This window comes from Pinus tabuliformis, chromosome 3_2, assembly GCF_031772625.1.
Source record: "Pinus tabuliformis cultivar Carrire ecotype Pingquan chromosome 3_2, CPIR1, whole genome shotgun sequence".
Lineage (NCBI taxonomy): Eukaryota > Viridiplantae > Streptophyta > Pinopsida > Pinales > Pinaceae > Pinus > Pinus tabuliformis.
The window spans coordinates 77,545,304-77,563,639 of record NC_142302.1 but is presented as its reverse complement, the minus strand read 5'-3'; the positions used below and the strand labels follow the sequence as shown (position 1 = coordinate 77,563,639).

General features: G+C 36.3%; 1 protein-coding gene across 2 annotated transcripts in view; it reads right to left on the bottom strand.

Annotated features, from left to right (window-relative positions):
* LOC149179933 (ras-related protein RABC1-like) overlaps positions 1 to 18,336 on the bottom strand; it is a 270,374-nt gene that overhangs the window by 148,941 nt on the left and 103,097 nt on the right. For both annotated transcript variants that reach the window (XM_089415850.1, XM_089415851.1), the window contains exon 3: positions 7,905 to 7,973. In XM_089415850.1, the coding sequence (XP_089271976.1) occupies positions 7,905 to 7,973 (69 nt within the window). The remainder of the gene's footprint in view (positions 1 to 7,904; positions 7,974 to 18,336) is intronic.

Here is an 18,336-nt window from a genome sequence, read left to right as displayed (position 1 = left end):
CTTATGTCGTCTACTTTGTGCTCGAATGTTTGATTATGTTGTCTATTTGGTGTTTGAGTGTTGGTGTCTATTATGTTGTCTATCTATTGTTGCATGTTTGATTAATCGCATGATATGAGTATGTGTCTATAAGATTACATCAAGAAATGATCTTGTTTTAAGATGGTTTAACTCACACATATGTGTTGAGTTAGTTGATATGTACTTGAGCTTAAGTAGGTGATAGTTGTAGCACTATGTCTAATGACTATGAGTTGACTATGGATTATGACATGATTGTTAGTCTTGGTAAATGTTGATTTCAAATTAGTAAGATATGTTGCCTTGATCCTTGGAAAATGTAGTCAACATGTGTGAGAAGTTGCAGGGAAACATGTTTGGCGCAACGAGATAAAGTAATTGGTTTAATGTTATTTTCACTTATGCATTGACAATTATGTGTTTATGGTAGTATGATGCAGGGGATTGCATGACAGAAGATATTTCCATGAAATCTTAATGAAGGCTCGGGTTGAGTTTTCACTTGAAAACATTGGAAACCCTTGGGTATGGAGTCATGGTGTATATTTCTAGTCTTGTGCTTTTGGTCTTTTGCGACTTGTTGAGCTTGATTTGCGTTTTTGTTTATTTTTGGTGCAAGGCCTTGCCACTTTGTTGTTGTGTCATGTTGTTATTGGTTTTCATGGTCTTCTTCTTGTTTGTTTCTTGTGTTTTCCTTTTATGTTTTGAGCCTTGGGAATTGGTTAGGAAAGGGGAAAGTTAATAGAGCTTGGGAGAAGCTGAATCAAACCCATTAGGTAATATGAGACTCAGATGAAGCTCAGTGCATGAGTAAAGGGAAATTGAAAGAAAGAATATGACAACTAGTTGGATTGGTTTAGTCCATTGGGATAATGGACGGTGGCAAGACAGTCATGAGAAAGGTAAAGTAAATGGGCTTAAGGTAACAAATGCATTGGATATCTTGGGGGTTGTTGTTGTCAACATTGTGCATGTTGTGCATGAATAAAGGAAGTTCTCTTAGCCTTGGCCTTATGATATCTAGTAATTATGTTGTGATCATGATTGCTTTATGCTAATGTTTATAAGCATATATGTATGTAAGTATGTTGTTATCTGACAGGGTCATCAAGGATCATGATTATTTTATGTTGATGTTTATATGTATACGTGTATGCATGTATGTCGTTGTTTGACAAAGTCACCAAGGATCATTCTTGTGGAGGAATGATTGCTTATGCAAGTGAATGGCATGAAGAGGTTCCTAGTTTATGCGGAATCAAGTGGGAATAGTAGTAATGACAAATATATGAGGGAAGTATCATGTGGATATGAATTGATGTTGTATGATTGTATTATGCCTATGTTTATGTTATGATAAGTAACTCTAAGGGATACATCAGTTGAATGAAATCAGTGAGATCCACGGCATGCTAAGATAAGCATGGATGGCGAAGAGACACTAGAAGCAAGGTTTCTTGGTAGAGACAGTGTGGTTTTGGGCATGTGGTACTATTGTTGTGCATATGTTGTATATGTTGTACATGTTGCATCTGTGATGTTGTGTGCATGCGGCGTTGTGTATATATAGCATGTGTACATGTTTTTTATGCAATATTATCTACAAGGTGGTACAAATAGTGTTGTGTGAATGTTGCATATGCAGTGATGGGTATATATGTGTTATGTACATGTTGGATATGCGGTATGTGTACATATCGTATTGTGCGCATGATAGATATGCGGCGTTGTGTGCATATGGTGTTGTGCGCATGTTGGATATGCAGTGTTGTGTACATAAGGTGTTATGTACATGTTGTATATGCAGTGCTATGTACATATGGTGTTGTGTGCATGTTGTACACGTGGTGCTATGTACATATGGTGTTATATGAATGATTGTACAAGTGGTGTTGTGAGCATGTGGTGTCGTGTACATGTTGTGCAAGTGGTGTTGTGTACATCTCGTGCATATGGTGTTGTGCACATGTGCATGTGGTGTTCCGTGCACATTGCACATGTGGTACAATTTACATGTGGCGTTGTGTACACATTGTGTAGGTGGTTCCATGTACATGTGATGGTGTGCACACATTGTGCCGGTGGTGCTTTGTATAGGTGGTATTGTGTACATGTTGTGTTGCGGGTATGCATTACTATGTATGTGTCTTGTGTAGTTGTGGTATCATGACATGTGTACTCATTGTGTTGTACTCAACATAGGTACATGTATTGTGTGGCGTTTACATCGGGTATAAACATATGTGTTGTGTGCTATATCAGGTGTAAGTGTATGCATTGTGTGGTATCGTACATTTTGTGTGGATGTATGTGTTGTGATATACATTTTGTTTGTGCACATGGTTGAGGAGAAGGAATTGGGTGTTTTTCGAGTGTGGCAATTGATTAGGTGTGCATATGGAATAAGGACAAAGGTAGAAGCTAAGGATTGATTAAAGGATAAGTATCAGTGTTTTATTTCAGTTTTATTATGCATGTGATTTATGATTCTAGTCTATTATGATCATATGTGATCTGAGATTCTGGTTTATGATGGTTACATGTGATTTATTATTTTGCTCTATGATGGTTGTATTTTGAGCTAACCTAACGTGGTATGTTTATACATGATGATTTAGTCAAAGATTCTAGTTTGACTTGTTGTGACAGGAAGCGAAAAAAATTGCAAAGTGTACCTTATTGACGGGCCACCAATGAGGTATGATTTGAAGTTATTTCAATTTATTTTAAATCTAATGGAAGTTACGTGCTTGGTACAGGAAGCACGGAAAGGCTTGGTTAGGTGGTTGAAATCGACTGTGAGAATCAGCAACAACACTGAAATAAATTAGAACAGGTAGCAGTATGCTAGTAAAGTATTCACGAGCAGGACCATTGTGGGACACTGATACCCAATAGTGTCCATTGATGGCCATGAGCATGATATGACCGGTATGATGGTTTTGAGACATGGATATGCCTTGGTTGTTGACCTTCCAATGAGAGGAAGCCTTTCCAAGGGATGGATTGCCCAGGATAGGGGATGTCAAGGAACTTGGAAGGTGAGTGACTACACGAAAGGGGGTGACCAGATTTCTCAAGGGACTGTGTAGCAGAGAAGGGAAGGTTGGGGATGGATTTGTTTGGTCATCAACATTTCCAAATGGAATCAAATACACATTGGGAGTGCACCCTGGAACAATGAGTCAGTAACTGTTCATTGAGAGGACAAGTGGCAAAATATTATAGTGCTGGACATTGGATGCAGATTTGACCTTGCATTGGTTTCTGGAATTCCTGGGAATGAGGTAAATCCTAGTATTAATTTCAGGGTGGAGGTGTGACCCTCTGGATTCCCTTGTTGCAAGCATCATATCCTTTTATTTTTTGGTTGAGAAAATGTGCATGTGTATATGGGTGTATTATTGTAAATATTGTATCGAGTTGGTTTATAAAGCTCCATACACAGTATGGTTATTTGTTGGTTAAAGTAAATGTGTATAAGTATATGTGGTCGTTATTGTAAATTTCATAATGAGTTGTGTTATAAAGCTCCAGTAAACGATACGTTTGTCATGTTTAGCAGTAGTCATGGTAAATACTGTAACGAGCTAAGTTATAAAGCTCCATGGGCAGTATGTTTGCTTTTCAATGGTTTTCCTGAGGTCTTAGTGTGGTTTAACACCGAGGGAAGTGTTCCCCAAAGGGGAGGGGTTTGTAAAATCCCCTGGTTAAAAGTTCATGTAATAAAAGTTAATAAAGGCAAAAATAAGACCACAAGTAAGGGACATTTATTCCAACTTGAATGTTGGGCAAGACATCCTAGTGTGGGTGTTCATTCGGTTTATTATGGCTAAGGAAATTGGCAAAGGAAATGGAAAAGGCTTTGGAAAGGAAAAAATGTATGTTGGCACATTTATTTATGAAAATAAATAAAATTAGGAGAAAAGGAAGGTGAAAGGTCACAAGTTGCATGTGAAGAGGAAATTGAAGGAAAATAATGGAAATTGAAGAAAATAGAGGCCTCATTGATAAAAAGGCTTATGAGGATCAGTTGGTAGGATTTTGATTAGCTTTGGAGCACGGAAGGGAAAAGAAAGCAAAGGAAGGATAAGGAAAAGGAAGGAAATCAAAGATAAAGCAAAGAAGAGTAGGATCAAACAACTTCAACAGGAATACTTGTAGGTAACATATTTCATGTGTGACTCCCTAGTTGGTTTTGACATGCATGGCTTTGCATGTTGGTATATGGTTTTCTTGTTGTCAATGGCATGGTTTTTCTGGGTTATGACAATGGTTTTCAAGCTAGCCTTGCCTTTTTCGGATAGCCATTGTGTGGTGGGATTGTTTTCTCAATTTTGAGATTTGGAATTTCTAGATGGTTTTGGAATCTGAGGTGGAGGTGGTCTCAGGAAAACTCCCAAAAGATTAGGAATCCCTTGACTGGTTTTTGTGGGATACACGGTAAAGCCTAAGGGTGGAGTCTTGGTTTAGGGCCTAGTGATCCGATGTGGATTGCGGTAAAGCCTGAGAGACAAGGAGATGGAAAATTCCTAAAGGATAGTGATGGAGTTTAGAGGCATTCCAAGCTCGATTTGGTTTTGTGATCTCGGTGCTGATTTTGGTGAGATCACAGTTTGGTGAGGGTGGAGGCGGTTTAACCTCTGGATTCCCTTGGTTGTTTTTGGATTGGTTTATCCATCAGATCCCACATTCATGCTTGGAATATGGAACGAGGGTGACTTGCTAAAAGAAAGATTTGGTTCAGCCATGTCTATGGTCGAGTGATACGTGGAAGTCCCGAACCTGGTCAGATTTTCTTATGTTTAATAAAAACTAAGTTTTCTTTCTTTTCTACTTGTTAATATGTGGCTTTAATGGTTGTTATCTCATTATTATTTTCATGGTTTAACGTTGGTTATAAGCATGGTTGTATGACTAGTTATTGTCTTGGTTATTTCAAGTATTTACTTGTAACTGAAAGGATAATGGATGCAAGACCTAATTGATGTCATAAAAGTTAAGGGAAGAGGGTGGTGATCCTCCTTGTCAAGTTCCACACGAGTTATCAATCCTTTGTGCTATGTCTTGTATTCATTTCTTGTAGATTTCATTGATGCCAAGTGTTTGACAAAATGTCAGTCTCGGTTGGGGATGGTTAGGCCTATTATTGGAGTTAATTTTTGATTTTTAAGTCTTGTTATTATGTAAATTGTGGATTATGAAGGTGTCATTGAGTTATGGGAAGTGACCTGGGCTCTGGTCCTAAAAAGTGGCTCAAATCCTGGGTACGCATGCATAGTATTGGACAAAAAAGTCCTTGGATGCTGGCATACCATGTTGTGGGAGCATCCAGAGCTCTCTGGACGCATGCATACCCATATCGAGGGAGCGTCTGGGAGTTTAATGGTTTAGAAACTCAGTGGGACCTAGGGCTGGTTACCTAAGAGCTGGGGATGGTTCCTGGGAGTCTTGTTGCTGATGTGGAAGGTCTGTATGGTGTGTTTCTACTGGTTCCACTTCCTTAAGGTGACTTGGGAGGTTGATTCATATCATAGTAACTTCTCATCACATGTTTACCCTAGTTGGTCGGTTACTTGGGTAGATGTGGGAGGAGGGTGTTACAATTCACATGAAATGTGTTGATTGGAGGGAGGACTGAGGACATGTCATTATGTCCATTTATTTCAATCTTGGTTCACTTAGATACACTAATGATTGATGTGCCTAATGATGAAAGTTGTAGAACTAGATATTAATGTGTGTAATTGGTAGGTGGTTCCATTTATAGGTCTAGGCAGCTTAATTAGGTTCTAGGTCCTCTATAGGGACATATTGACACCCATAGGTGATGTGTTAAGAGCCATGGGACTATATAGCATCATTCATAGCCATGGGAACCTCTAACACCCACAAATTCTACATTTTTCCCTATATTATCCATGGGAAGATGCACCTAGACTAGCATGACCCCAAATGGCTTAGCACTTCACGAGGGTTAGGAAGTTCATCCAAGGCCTAGATAAGGATTTTACCCTACTTTTAGATAAGGGAGGGTTAACACCATCCTCAATGCCCTCAATATTGGATCAGAGATAGATATTTCACCAGTTGGAGACCCATGAGACCCAGTTTTATGCTCCAAACCATTTTTGGGGTCCACAAGATGATTTGCACCGAGATAGAGGTGCCAACCCCTCCATAATGATTTTAGAGGCCCTCTATACTTCACATGGCACAAAAATGCCTCGACTTCAGTGCTCTAGAGGCTTATGCATGCATGGCAATAGCATTTTAACCCTTGTTGGAGATTTATCTTTATTTCACATTGGTTACTAGGCCAACTTGTGACCTAGAGGTTTTGTTGCACATTATTTTATAATTTTAGGGGTTGTAGGAAAAATTAGAGTTAGGAGGACTCATATATTTGTAACATGTCCTTTCATCTCACATCATCACACATCTTCAGATTTTCAGCCTCCTTAGAGAGACTCGCACTTCTTTTTCTCTTGGATTATATTAGATCTTGGATACACTTTGACATTTGGAGCTGATTTTTAGATATTATTTGGATCTATTCTTGGCATAATGGATGGATTTATTGCATAATTTTCTTGTAAGTGCTCTTAATTATTGAAGATCTTTATTTCTATGTATAATGTATGGAATAATTGATTCTAGTTTATGCTAAATTTTTCCCTAAATCTTGTTGAATATCTATTGAATGCTAGCTAGAGGAAAATTACATGTATTACTCATACATGACATTGTAATAATTTTCCTAGTGGTGGAACTCTTTAAAGCTATTCCCATAAATTCCATTATTCATTGAGTGGGTAAATGATTTAAATTTGTGCTAGGGCATCAAATTTTAGCCTCCTTAGCAACAATATTGACTTATCTTTGACATCCTTGACTCCATATACCCAAGGTATAAGGCACTAGTGCAAAACATTGGTGATCAATATTATTTTTCATCCGTCTTTTTTCCCTCCTAAAATTTGGTCCTTTTAAGGTTAAAATAGTCAACTATGGCTTGGTGAGAAATTATAGGGAAAGAAATTTTCGGTGGTTGGAGAGACTAAACATCAATAGGAATGTCTTGGCTACAATATCTCTCATTTTTGTGGGCATCCACTTCAATTTCATCCATAAAATCTCTTTCCCTAGGTGTTTTCCCTAAGAGGGAAACCCTGTTTTCCTTCTCTCAACTTGAGGACTTTCTTGAAGGTTTCATGAGCCTTGACCTCATTAAAATCAATCATAAGGAACCTTTTCTCCTTTCCTTGGCTTCAAGGGCTCCAAAATTTGCCTAATATATCAAACCCTAGGTCTTGTGCACATTTTCCTAGGCCTTTTTGTAGAAAGTAGATTCATTCCTAGTGAAGCCTTGAACCTAATATTGAGTCTTTCTTAAGAGGGTTCTGGTTGATCACTTTATTCTCCACCGTTAGAATATATTTCATTGATGTTCTTATCATATCGAGACTCCTCCCATCGGTGAAAGTCCGTAAAGAGAAGAAAGGTTTCCATTGTGGTGTTAGTGGGCCATTACCCCATTGTGAGCACTTGGTTTTGCTCTTAGCCTTGTAGGATTCCCTCTCTAAGGCCTGCTAAATTTTGTGGTAACAGGGTGCATATTGATTGCCTTATCAATTATGTATATTTAATCGACTCCTATAGAAAAATTCATCAAATTACATCATTTCTTATGTATAACATTCCATAGATTGCATTCTAAAATATTCACTATGGTTATATTTGGAAACATTGGTTATCAATGTACCTACAAAAATATATTAGATGCACTTGTGGATCAACAGATGATTTTCCATTTCTTTATCCCTTTTAGCAAATTTAGTTTATATAAGAGAGCGATCTTTTGAGTATTTATATAAATATACCTGTGTCCCAAATTGTAAGCTTCAACCTTTTATCTCCTAACGTCATCAACTTTGATTTGAAGTCTACACCTGAATTTATACCAAGACATTCAAATCATCAATTTCATGCAATGCCTACCTGAAATCCAATGAGACAAACTAATGTTGATAACCAAATCAAATTCAACAAGTATGAATATTAAATAACACTTCTAACTCAACATAAAAATGGATTATTATAAAAATAAAGCACACAACCAATGTGAATGTGGGGCAACTTCTGGAAAAAGGAGTTGTCAAAGTCTAATGCTCATGCAACGAGAGTCTAAGTTTTTCATTTGAATCTTCTAAAAATAATTTTGAACAAGTTTTCATTAACTAGAAAAGAGCACAAATTAGTTTCCTATATAGGTAAAGTTCTATACAACAATAGATATAAGTGAGGGTAAGGATTTGGTATGTTGCTTGTTATTGCCTAAACTAGCTTCTAAGTGGAAAACCATAATATACAAGACAACTTTGAGTTAACTAATAGGATTCATATCATTATCAATTCAATAGAAATTCCCCTACACTTTTGGTCAGCTCTCAAGAGGCCAAGGGGGTATCCTTCATATGCAATTGATTACAACGAGAGCCTAAGTAAATTTTCGATATGATTAAATTAAGAGATGCAAATATTTACTTTAATAATGAAATGAATGAATCAAACAAATACATACCATATGTAACATAAAGGATCCACTTTGTGATATAATGATTTATGTTGATTAATCCTTAGTGAAGTAAGCATATATCACATCAATCCACTTCAATGCTAAATCAATGAAGCAATATGTGGCTTGAACTCAAAATATGGTTTATTATGTGTGTTGAAGGCAAATTTCTAGATTTGAGGATTAGTTATGAAAACTACTTGCTCAAAATATTTAATGATGTAAATTAAGCTTGAAGAGTTGGATTAGAAATCTATCCAATGTTATACAAGAAAAAATCCATATTTATAAGATATTAGTTAACAACCCATGTTAATGGTAAAACCATGAAGAAATGAATTTAGATTAAGCAAAAACTTGGTGAAATAAATATACAACTTGTAATAACCAAAAAATATTCTTTAATGATGACTTCAATTGAAAGATAAGCATGATATATGCAATCTCTAAGTAAGCCACAGATTGATCTTAATATGTGAATCTTTAAGATACATTTCAGTCTATGTTTAAAATTTAAATGAGATAAGTTCAAAGTATGACTTGACTTGTCTAATTTCTAAATCTAATCAATTGAAGTAACATGTAAATTTTAAATTTGCAATAAAGTAAAATCAACTCAAGGATGAGATATGAACTCAAAAATAAACACTCGGGGCTATATCATAATTAGGAAATTAGAAGATAATCAATGAAACACTTCCCAATATGAATAAATCAAGTCTAATGCAAGTGATTATTTATGTGAAGAAATTATACTTGAATCAATGGTAAATCCAACTTATGATTTTTAAGATGTTATGTTGCATTTACCTGTATTTAACAAGATTATTCCTTAAGTGAAAGATAAACAATTATAATGGCAAGTTAAGGTGAAATTACATCTAGAACTTATCATGAACCTTGAAGAATCGATTCTACCTTGTGAAAATGGATCAAGTCTATAGCAAGATCTTATATGATGAAATTGAACTAAACTTGATCTTAATGTAAATCTGATTTTCAGTACCTTTTATGCACCAAAAATGGGTAACTCTTAGAAGAAATAAATTTCCCCATTGGTTAGCTAGGTAACCTTATGATGATACACAAAAAAAATTACTTTAGATATCTCCACCTATGCTTTTGTTGGTGTTTTCTCCCATCTAATATTATTTCTTGAAGGAAAGTGGTTCATCTATCAAAAGGCACACTAACCATTTTTGTGACCATGTGCTTTCATGTAATGTTTGGGGCATACGAATATGGATCATAGCCCAAGCCAGATAATTGGTTGGTCTTGATTGTATTGGTGTTCCCATAATTCACATGGGAGATTATCCTTTTCCCCTTGTACATTGTGACCTCCCATGGGGCCCTTTTTCTTCCATTGTTAGGAGGAGCACTAATAAGAGGCGTTGATTGATTTAGTGTGCCCAAGTTAATCCACACTTACCACCTTCCATTTCTCCCTTAACTTTCATTCTTTGGATTGATTGTTTGGTCATTAGGACTGACAACTTAAACCCTCATTTTTGAGTTAGGGCTTGGAAATTTTTCCCTAAGAGGTTGATGTAGCTAAAAGAAAGATAAAATCATATGAATCCGCAAAATGAAAAAAGAACAAAAAATGCAAAAAATGGTTGAGCCATGTAACAAGCATGTGGGGAAAATCCTAACATGACCTCTACCTCCATCATTAGTCATCACCTAGTTCCTAATCATTTCATTCTCTATCTAAATAAAGGAACTTATGAATTCCCCAACATTTTTGAGCAATAAATTGTTGCATCTTTAAGGAGTACTGGAAAAACATAAAGAAATTTTGGTCACCTATGCAATGCAAGAAATAAAGACAAATAATTAAAGTGAAAGGAGCACCAAAGGGGCAGAAAAGGCAGGCCAAGGAAAGGGGTAATTCATGACTCTATGATTTCTCCCTCTTATCATCATTGTACTCAAGATGTTGGACCCCCTTTATGTGGTACCATGGCTTGGCCATCTTCCTTGAAGTCTTTACTGTTTCATGACCACATTTATCATATTCATCTATGGAGTCATGGGCCTACCTAGGAAATGTGCTTCCTATTGTGGGCTAGAAGCACCTAGTAAGGATAATTGCATAATCATCCCTAACATAAGTGTGGTAACTTTCTTACAAATCATAAGCTATAAAAACATTTGAAGGAAAGGTTTGTGTGAAGTATTTGTGTGCCCCTAGCATTGAATATGGTCCACTATGATATTTTAATGGTTTTTGTCCCTAATGATATTGACCTCCCTTAGTCTTAAGAGTATGTTTCAAGTAGTTTCACATAGATACTTTTGATGTCCCTTGAGGAATGGCATGTCACTTTTCTAGAATATTGAGGAGAACGTCCAACCTAGATGTGAAAGCACTTTTGACCTTGCAAAGGCAACATTTCCCTTCCATAGAATCACATCAAGCCTTACGGTGCTCCAGCCCCCATATTCACCTTTGAATGTTGAAACATTGAACCAATAATATAGAAAATTAGCTTGGCTAATGATGTGACCAAAGGACCCAGGATGGTCCCAAGCTAGCCTTATGCCTACTTGATGGGTATTGCCTTGTTATAGAGCCCAAATGATGATGGAAATCACTTGATATGATTTTGGAGGGTTGGAACAATCCCTTTTGAGGCTAATGTTATTCCCTAGGGATTCTACATCACCCATGCATCCCCTATGAGAATGACACGAGCCTTCTTGATGATGATGTCTTGGTTGAGGAGGTGTTACTTGGATATGCACTCATGGATTTTAAGGATGTCCCTTAGAGTGAGGATAACTCTTGGACCACTTTGTCACTTACTTCATGGAGATTCCAATTTATGGAGGATGACACCATGTTGGAGAGCTTTTCCTCCCACATGTGTGGAGGTTCTATGACATTTTATTATGATTCTATTTGTAAAGATATATTTAGGTTGATTTGTGACCTATTAACCTTGTTGAGCACTTTAAGAAAACTTTTAATGGCTTTTAATTGTAATTAATGAAAAATGCCTTGGTTTCCCTCATATAATTATAAATAGAGGAAAGTGTCCTAGGGGAGAATCTCAATTGGTTATTGAAGTAATGTGAAAATTGTGAAAACTAAGATATACAAGGTTCAAATCCCCCCAGTTGTGACCCAGTTTATAGAGAGGAGGACAAGACATAAACCCCCAAAGATTTACTAGCAGTTACATGTAAGGCGAGTTATTGAGTTCCTTTGGGATACAAAAAAAAAATATAAATACATGAAATTCACTTTCCTTTGAATCATCATCACACTCACTTACTTCTCATATCTTGAGAGATTTCACACTAGGGTTTTTCTTCTTCCTTTTGGATGTCATGGCTAACTAGAGCACAAATGGTGATTGTGAGGATATTTATTGCATGGAGAGACTATATTATGAATTGAAGAAGATATTCTAGCTTTAATGATGTATATTTAATGCTATTTGTTTTCCATTTTGCATGTACTTTTAGAAATAAGGCTTTATCTCGAGCTATATCAAAAAAAACAATATCTTTTATGAACTATTGTTTCTATATGTTTATGCAAAACTTGTTAATCAAGAATCCATCAAATGAACTTGTTTTCATGCATTCTTTGACCTTAAATCTCCTATGAAAGGAGTCGTTAGGGTTTCTAAGTGTAGAAATTTTCTTGCACCCTTCTTCATGCAAGGTTCTCCTCCTTTGACCTCACCTTAATTTACTTCACTGCCCAATTGAATAGACACACTAGTCTAGTTGTGTTGATCATTCTAAATTTCTATGTTTTCTCCTTTTCATGGTATATAGGGTTAGTGTTTGGTCTAAATTTCCATTTAATAGCAATTTTGTACCTATATGTTATTTTCCAGGAACAATGTTGGAGGAACTGTCCCCTCCATGGATCAGAAATTGAAACCACAAACCTTGTCAATCTATGCGAAAACCACAAATGGAACAACGAATTGCAATTTTGGAACTACGCTTCACCTAAAAATTGTGGTTTTCAGACCTGTTGAAACCATAATGATTCCCTTCATGGTTCTGCATGTTGAACTACGGTTCTGGCATGGCTTCACCACAATTCCCACACAATTACTGAAACTTCTCACACAGTTCCATGAGGCACTTATTTTTTTATTATTTTTTAGAATTTTGAAAACATTATGTGGGGAACCATGTTTCCTATACACCCCCAAGGTGCTCCCTTGACGCTCCCTAGATGCTTCCTAGATGGTCCCTAATGGTAAAGGATGAAGGTGAAAGATAAAGGAGAATGTCCCCTAATTTACTTAAATTCTTAACATTACCATGAAATGACTCAGGATATTTGATAGTGGTTCTAACCTCATCATACCTCATATGGAGAAAATTGAATTTTGTATCCCATTCAAAATTCAATAGACTTAACAATTTTCAGGATTTTAGGATCAATGGGATTGTGGAATTTCATTAGATTATATCATGTATGAGGGTATGTTATTGGCATTTAATCAAGGACACTAAGCCCTATATGTAGCCCAATGTTGGTGGTGTTTATTGTTGAACTTCTTTGTCATGGCCTTACTAAAATACCCTTCTCTAAAGTTATTTATTGATCGTACATGTTAAGATTTTTCTACTATATTTTAAGGCTTGGATTAGGTAGTTTGATCAAAATAAGGAAATGTTAATTAATATTCCTAAAGAATCAAGTTGGAGGAAAAGGCTAGACAAGAGGAGAAGAATCTAGATTCTAGATAGTTTATGGTTGAATAATTAATCATTAATGTACTATGGATGCCATTTCTATCTTGATTTGTGTATATTATGTATGCTTTGATATATTATGCAACTAATTTGTCATTCTAGATGTTTTATTTAATAGAAATGCAATTCCTACCCAATGTTGCACAAAGTGAGGACAAATCAGGTGCATTTTTTGGAAGCAAAGCATTCTGGGAGTGTGTGTGTGTACACACACACACACACTTCCAAGATTTTTTGCTTCCAAAAAACGCACCCACTTTGTTCCCACTTACACGCACACACACACACACATTTCCAGGATGCTTCACTTCCAAAAAACACAGCTTCTTTGTACCCACTTCATGCAACATTGGGTAGGAATTTAATTTATTGATGTTTAAAAACAAAAATATATCATTTATTGCATGTTTTACCATCAAATTTAAGACTAACATGTAGGGTTTATATTGTTGTTTTGTGCATTTTCAACCATTAAAAAATTAAAATTTACTTATCCCTTGATTACCTCTTTTAAAGACTTTAATACTTTGTTTATCTTATCATTTAAAGGTTATTTCTTGGTTGTTATATGGTTTTGCATCTTGTAAATCTTCTGAATTTGAAACCCTAACTTGTGACAACCATTTCTTAGTTATTGGGGTCAGTGCAAAATGTACTTGAATATTTGTAAATCTTATCTTGGACTCCAAGGCTTTGTTAATACCTTATTCCATAACCACTAGGTTATTATTAGTCTTGAACCTTCCTTTATCGAAGATCTCTAGGTGATTTATCTGCAACCTCCTTAAAGAATCATTTGGCTTAGAACCCTAGTCATGTAACTTCTAAGTCTTTCCAAGGAATCCTCCTTTCTAGGGATAACATCCGGTGGAAAAATAGTAAGAGAAAGGTCGATGAGATGATAATGGTGGCTAATCTTGTTGTTGCAATAAAACCTAGGTTACTTAGTAGGGATTTCCACTAGGTCAACTAGATTTTGTAGTAAAAATACTCTTACAAATTCCAGATTTATATAAAGAAGGTAAATTATCCAAAATCAAATCATGAAACTTGAAAGAATGGATTTTAGTGAAAAACGCCAATGACAGTTTTCAAAATAAAATCCAATTGAAACAAATCTATAAAACAATTCAAGCTAGAACAAAATCCAATTTAATGATATTCAATGAACCATTTTTATATTCCAAATAAACAAAAAGAAAGGAAAAAAAAAACATTTTTTTATACATTTGTTGGTTAATGGGAGAAAAAAAGTGCCTAAATCATAGGGTTAATGGGGTCAAGAAGAATGGATTCTTCTAAATGGACTATTTTCTTAATGAATTAGAGAAGGGAGTAAAGACTATGAAAGGCTCAATAGATTCCTCTCTAATCTAGATTAAGATAGAAACCAAGACTCCACAAGGAACAAATACTAGAAGGATCACCTTCAATTAGCAAAATCAACTTTAATCTAGTAATTGAAACTAATTACCATGTCAAAATTATTAAAGTATATATAAAGAAAGGAACCTGTAAACACCTACTAAATTAGTAAAGGAAAACAAAGGAGGAGTTACCTAACATTCAATGTTCCTTCCAGGGAAGAGTTCACCCTGCAAATTGATCAATTTGTTAATCTAATCCCTGTAGGAGACTTAACATCCACATCCAATCTTGGAAGCATAAAAATATGAGCCAAAGGAGAAGAAATTGAACCAACACCAATAAAGTATATGTAGGTTTGCTTCTTTGAATTTTTTTTGCATTTTCAAGGAGTTGTGTTAGGAAATATCATATTGTATTCATACTAGTTATACTCTTCAATGCCATTGACCTACTTTTCTGGTCATTTTTTGGACATTAATAAAATTATTTTATCTTATTCATCTCGAATATGTCAATCAACAATAATAAATGTTATGAAGGGGAGCCTTTTATATAGAGAGGAGGCTCAACAACCCTCTTATTGCAATAATATTTTTCTCCTTTGATCATCTAGTATATCATAAAATATACATGTCCTCCAACTATGATGGAATGAGTCAAAAATACATGAACTAACAAAGTAGTTGTGCTACACGTACAAAAATATCCAAAGAGAGAGAACAACCCAACCAAAAATAAGAAAACTAAAGTTAAAAAGGATCAAGGTTCTTCCTAAATGCGCGATAACCACCTCAACCACTTCCTCGGAGCTAGATCAATTTAAGAAATGAAAAAAAGAAGGTTTTGTAGGCCACAAATGTGGCAAGTGGGGGCTCCAAGAGGGGACAACTCATCCAAATTAGCGTCAAATGTTAATATGTGAGTCCCCCAAGGTGTAGCAACTTTCCAAATCCATGATAACCACCTCAAACAATGTATGAAGGTAAAAACCTCTCACACATGCCATGGAAAGATCCAACGGTCTAATAATGTGTTCTCCATGGTGGATGGCTCCCCAAATAATGTGACGCATGCCTCTAAATATGAATATATGGTTTAATCTCCATGAGGTATGATATGGCATCACATGAAAAGCCCATGTGCATGAAGAACCATCCATTAAGGATCAAGACATTGGAAATGGGGTCCCTCCAAGCTCGCAATGTATAAAAGTATGTATAGACCCCTCATGAGGCATTTTACATGATTTCAAGTTCCAAATACATGTCCTAAGACCTAAAATTTCTATGTAGACAATCACTTGGGCTAAAGTGTGACAAATACATAGATATATTCATGCTTAGGTCTAAAAGGAAGTGTCTTGCATACATGAATTCTAAGAGATGGTTAGTAGGATCCATAATTGCAATTACTATTTTGAAATGGGAGCTAAGAGGATGGGTCATGAAAAACCATAAGGGTCTAAAGAACCACCAAAATTAAAAAACACTTTACATAGATCTCTAAGCATGGTATAGTAACAATACATAAGTACACGACCACAACTTTTCACTAGTCATGAGACATAATATACTCCTCACAAAATTGATCATAAAATCTTGGACTATAACATTATCTCAAATCATGCATGAGATTGACTCAGATACTAGAACAAATCTTGTAGAAGAATGTGGTTCTCCTAATGTGAAACTAAGGAGTGGCAGTGTCAAACAACACAAGAGAAAAGCTAAGAGTCTTGCACAATACATCCACCTATAGACATAGGAATTCAACAACTTTCATCATGCATGTAAACAAACTATTCAAAGCTCTGCACAGTTAAAAAAAAATGTACGACAATGAAAGGAAAATTTATTCAAATGTGATAGAAATCTCTAGAATTATGAAAAAGTGGAATTTTGAGATATTGTCGCATGTATGAAATGCTTAAGCATTTTTTCATTCCACTAAAACAACTTTTCCACACTATAAGTATGTTTGGTTTTCTAAAATGAGTTTTGATCCATTATTTTTTCACACATGTTATATGTGGATATTTTGATGTTCAATACTATGTAATGTTTTTAATATGTGTAACCTTTTTATTAATTTTAAACAAGATAAAGCAATTGATCCACCTTGCATTTAGAAATCTAACTACAATAGCACTAGTCATTTGGCCTTAGATTCCCATTTGGCCACTTAAGAGTACATACACCAAAAGTATAAATTGAGATAGATCACCATATCCCATGGGAGGAAAATATTTGCAAACTGTACTCTTTTTAGGAGGTCAAGACTAAGTAGAATTTCATTTTTAGATTCTCAATTTAGATAAGTCAAGAGCAACATTATTTTCATTTGGAAACTCTTAAGGATCAATATCAATCTCTTGGCCTTGCTTCTCCAAGAGATGGGGGCCTTTGAGCATTATGTACCACAAAGTTCTATATCAACCAAAATGCTTCAGTTGTTTGTCCATCCCATTTCAACGGGTAAGGACATTAAGTGCTATACAACATTCCCAATATTGGTGTAGATAGTGGTAGGCTAGTAAGAAGGCATACCCAACATCCAAACTACTCAAATGTGTTGGCATTATGATTTCTGGTTTGGCTCTATGGTTCATGTGTTGTACTTGATGGCAACTCATACAGGTGGCAAAACTCTGATCAGGCTCTCAAAATGATAAAAATTAAGAGGTCCGCATGTGCTCAGTGAAAACCATGCGTACCCGCAGGTACGCCGTGCAGGAAATGCGGTCATACCTGCAGGTTACCCGTTCAGAAGGTGTGGTCCCCCAGTGCACTCACTTCAAGGCAGAGAAGCGCGCTCATATGGGGTTTCTTATGTATGGCCCGTGGTATTTAGCCCGTCGTTCATGATCCTATGGTTTTGGCCCGTGGTATAGGATCTAATTTAGCCCCGGTTTGGATCCCTTGTTTTGGTTATTTGATGGTTTTGTCCCATGGTGTGAATGAGGGTTTGACTATAAATAGGGAAGGAGATCACTTGGCCAACGTATCTTTTGCAAATTGAATATCTTAATATCTGAAATATTAGGTTATCGGTTTAAAAGCTTGATCTATATAAAAGTGAAGTTGAAAGTGAATCTATGAAGTGTGATCTCTCGGGCGCATGATCAGATCTGGGCATCTGACTATCTGTGGCACACTGGTGGACTGCCAATTTGGCCCTAATCAGAGGTTCGCAGGTGATTAACGGTACAAGTGCGGGGGTACGCATAGCAGAAGAAGGCGCAGTGCGTGGGTACGCAGCGCGATAGAAGTCCAGGTGCGGTGGTTCGCAGTGAAGAGAAAGCAGAAGCGCGGAGGTACGCTGTGCGACAGAAGCCGCAGGTGCGGGGACACAGTGAAAGTACGTGGCGCGATAGAAAAAGTAACTGCGGAGGCACGCGGCGCGATAGAAGCAGTGACTGCGGAGGCACAGTGAAAGTACGCGGCGCGATAGAAGCAGTGGGTGCGGGGGCACAGTATAGGTACGCAGTGAATTTAAAGGCACAGTGCGTGGATACACATTGCAGTTCAAGGCTCTCTGCGGGGATACGCAGAGGTGCATAAGGTGAAGTGCGTAGCAACGCATGCCAGATAAAGAAAAACTGCGGATCTGTATTAAGGCATTTATTTGACTGACCT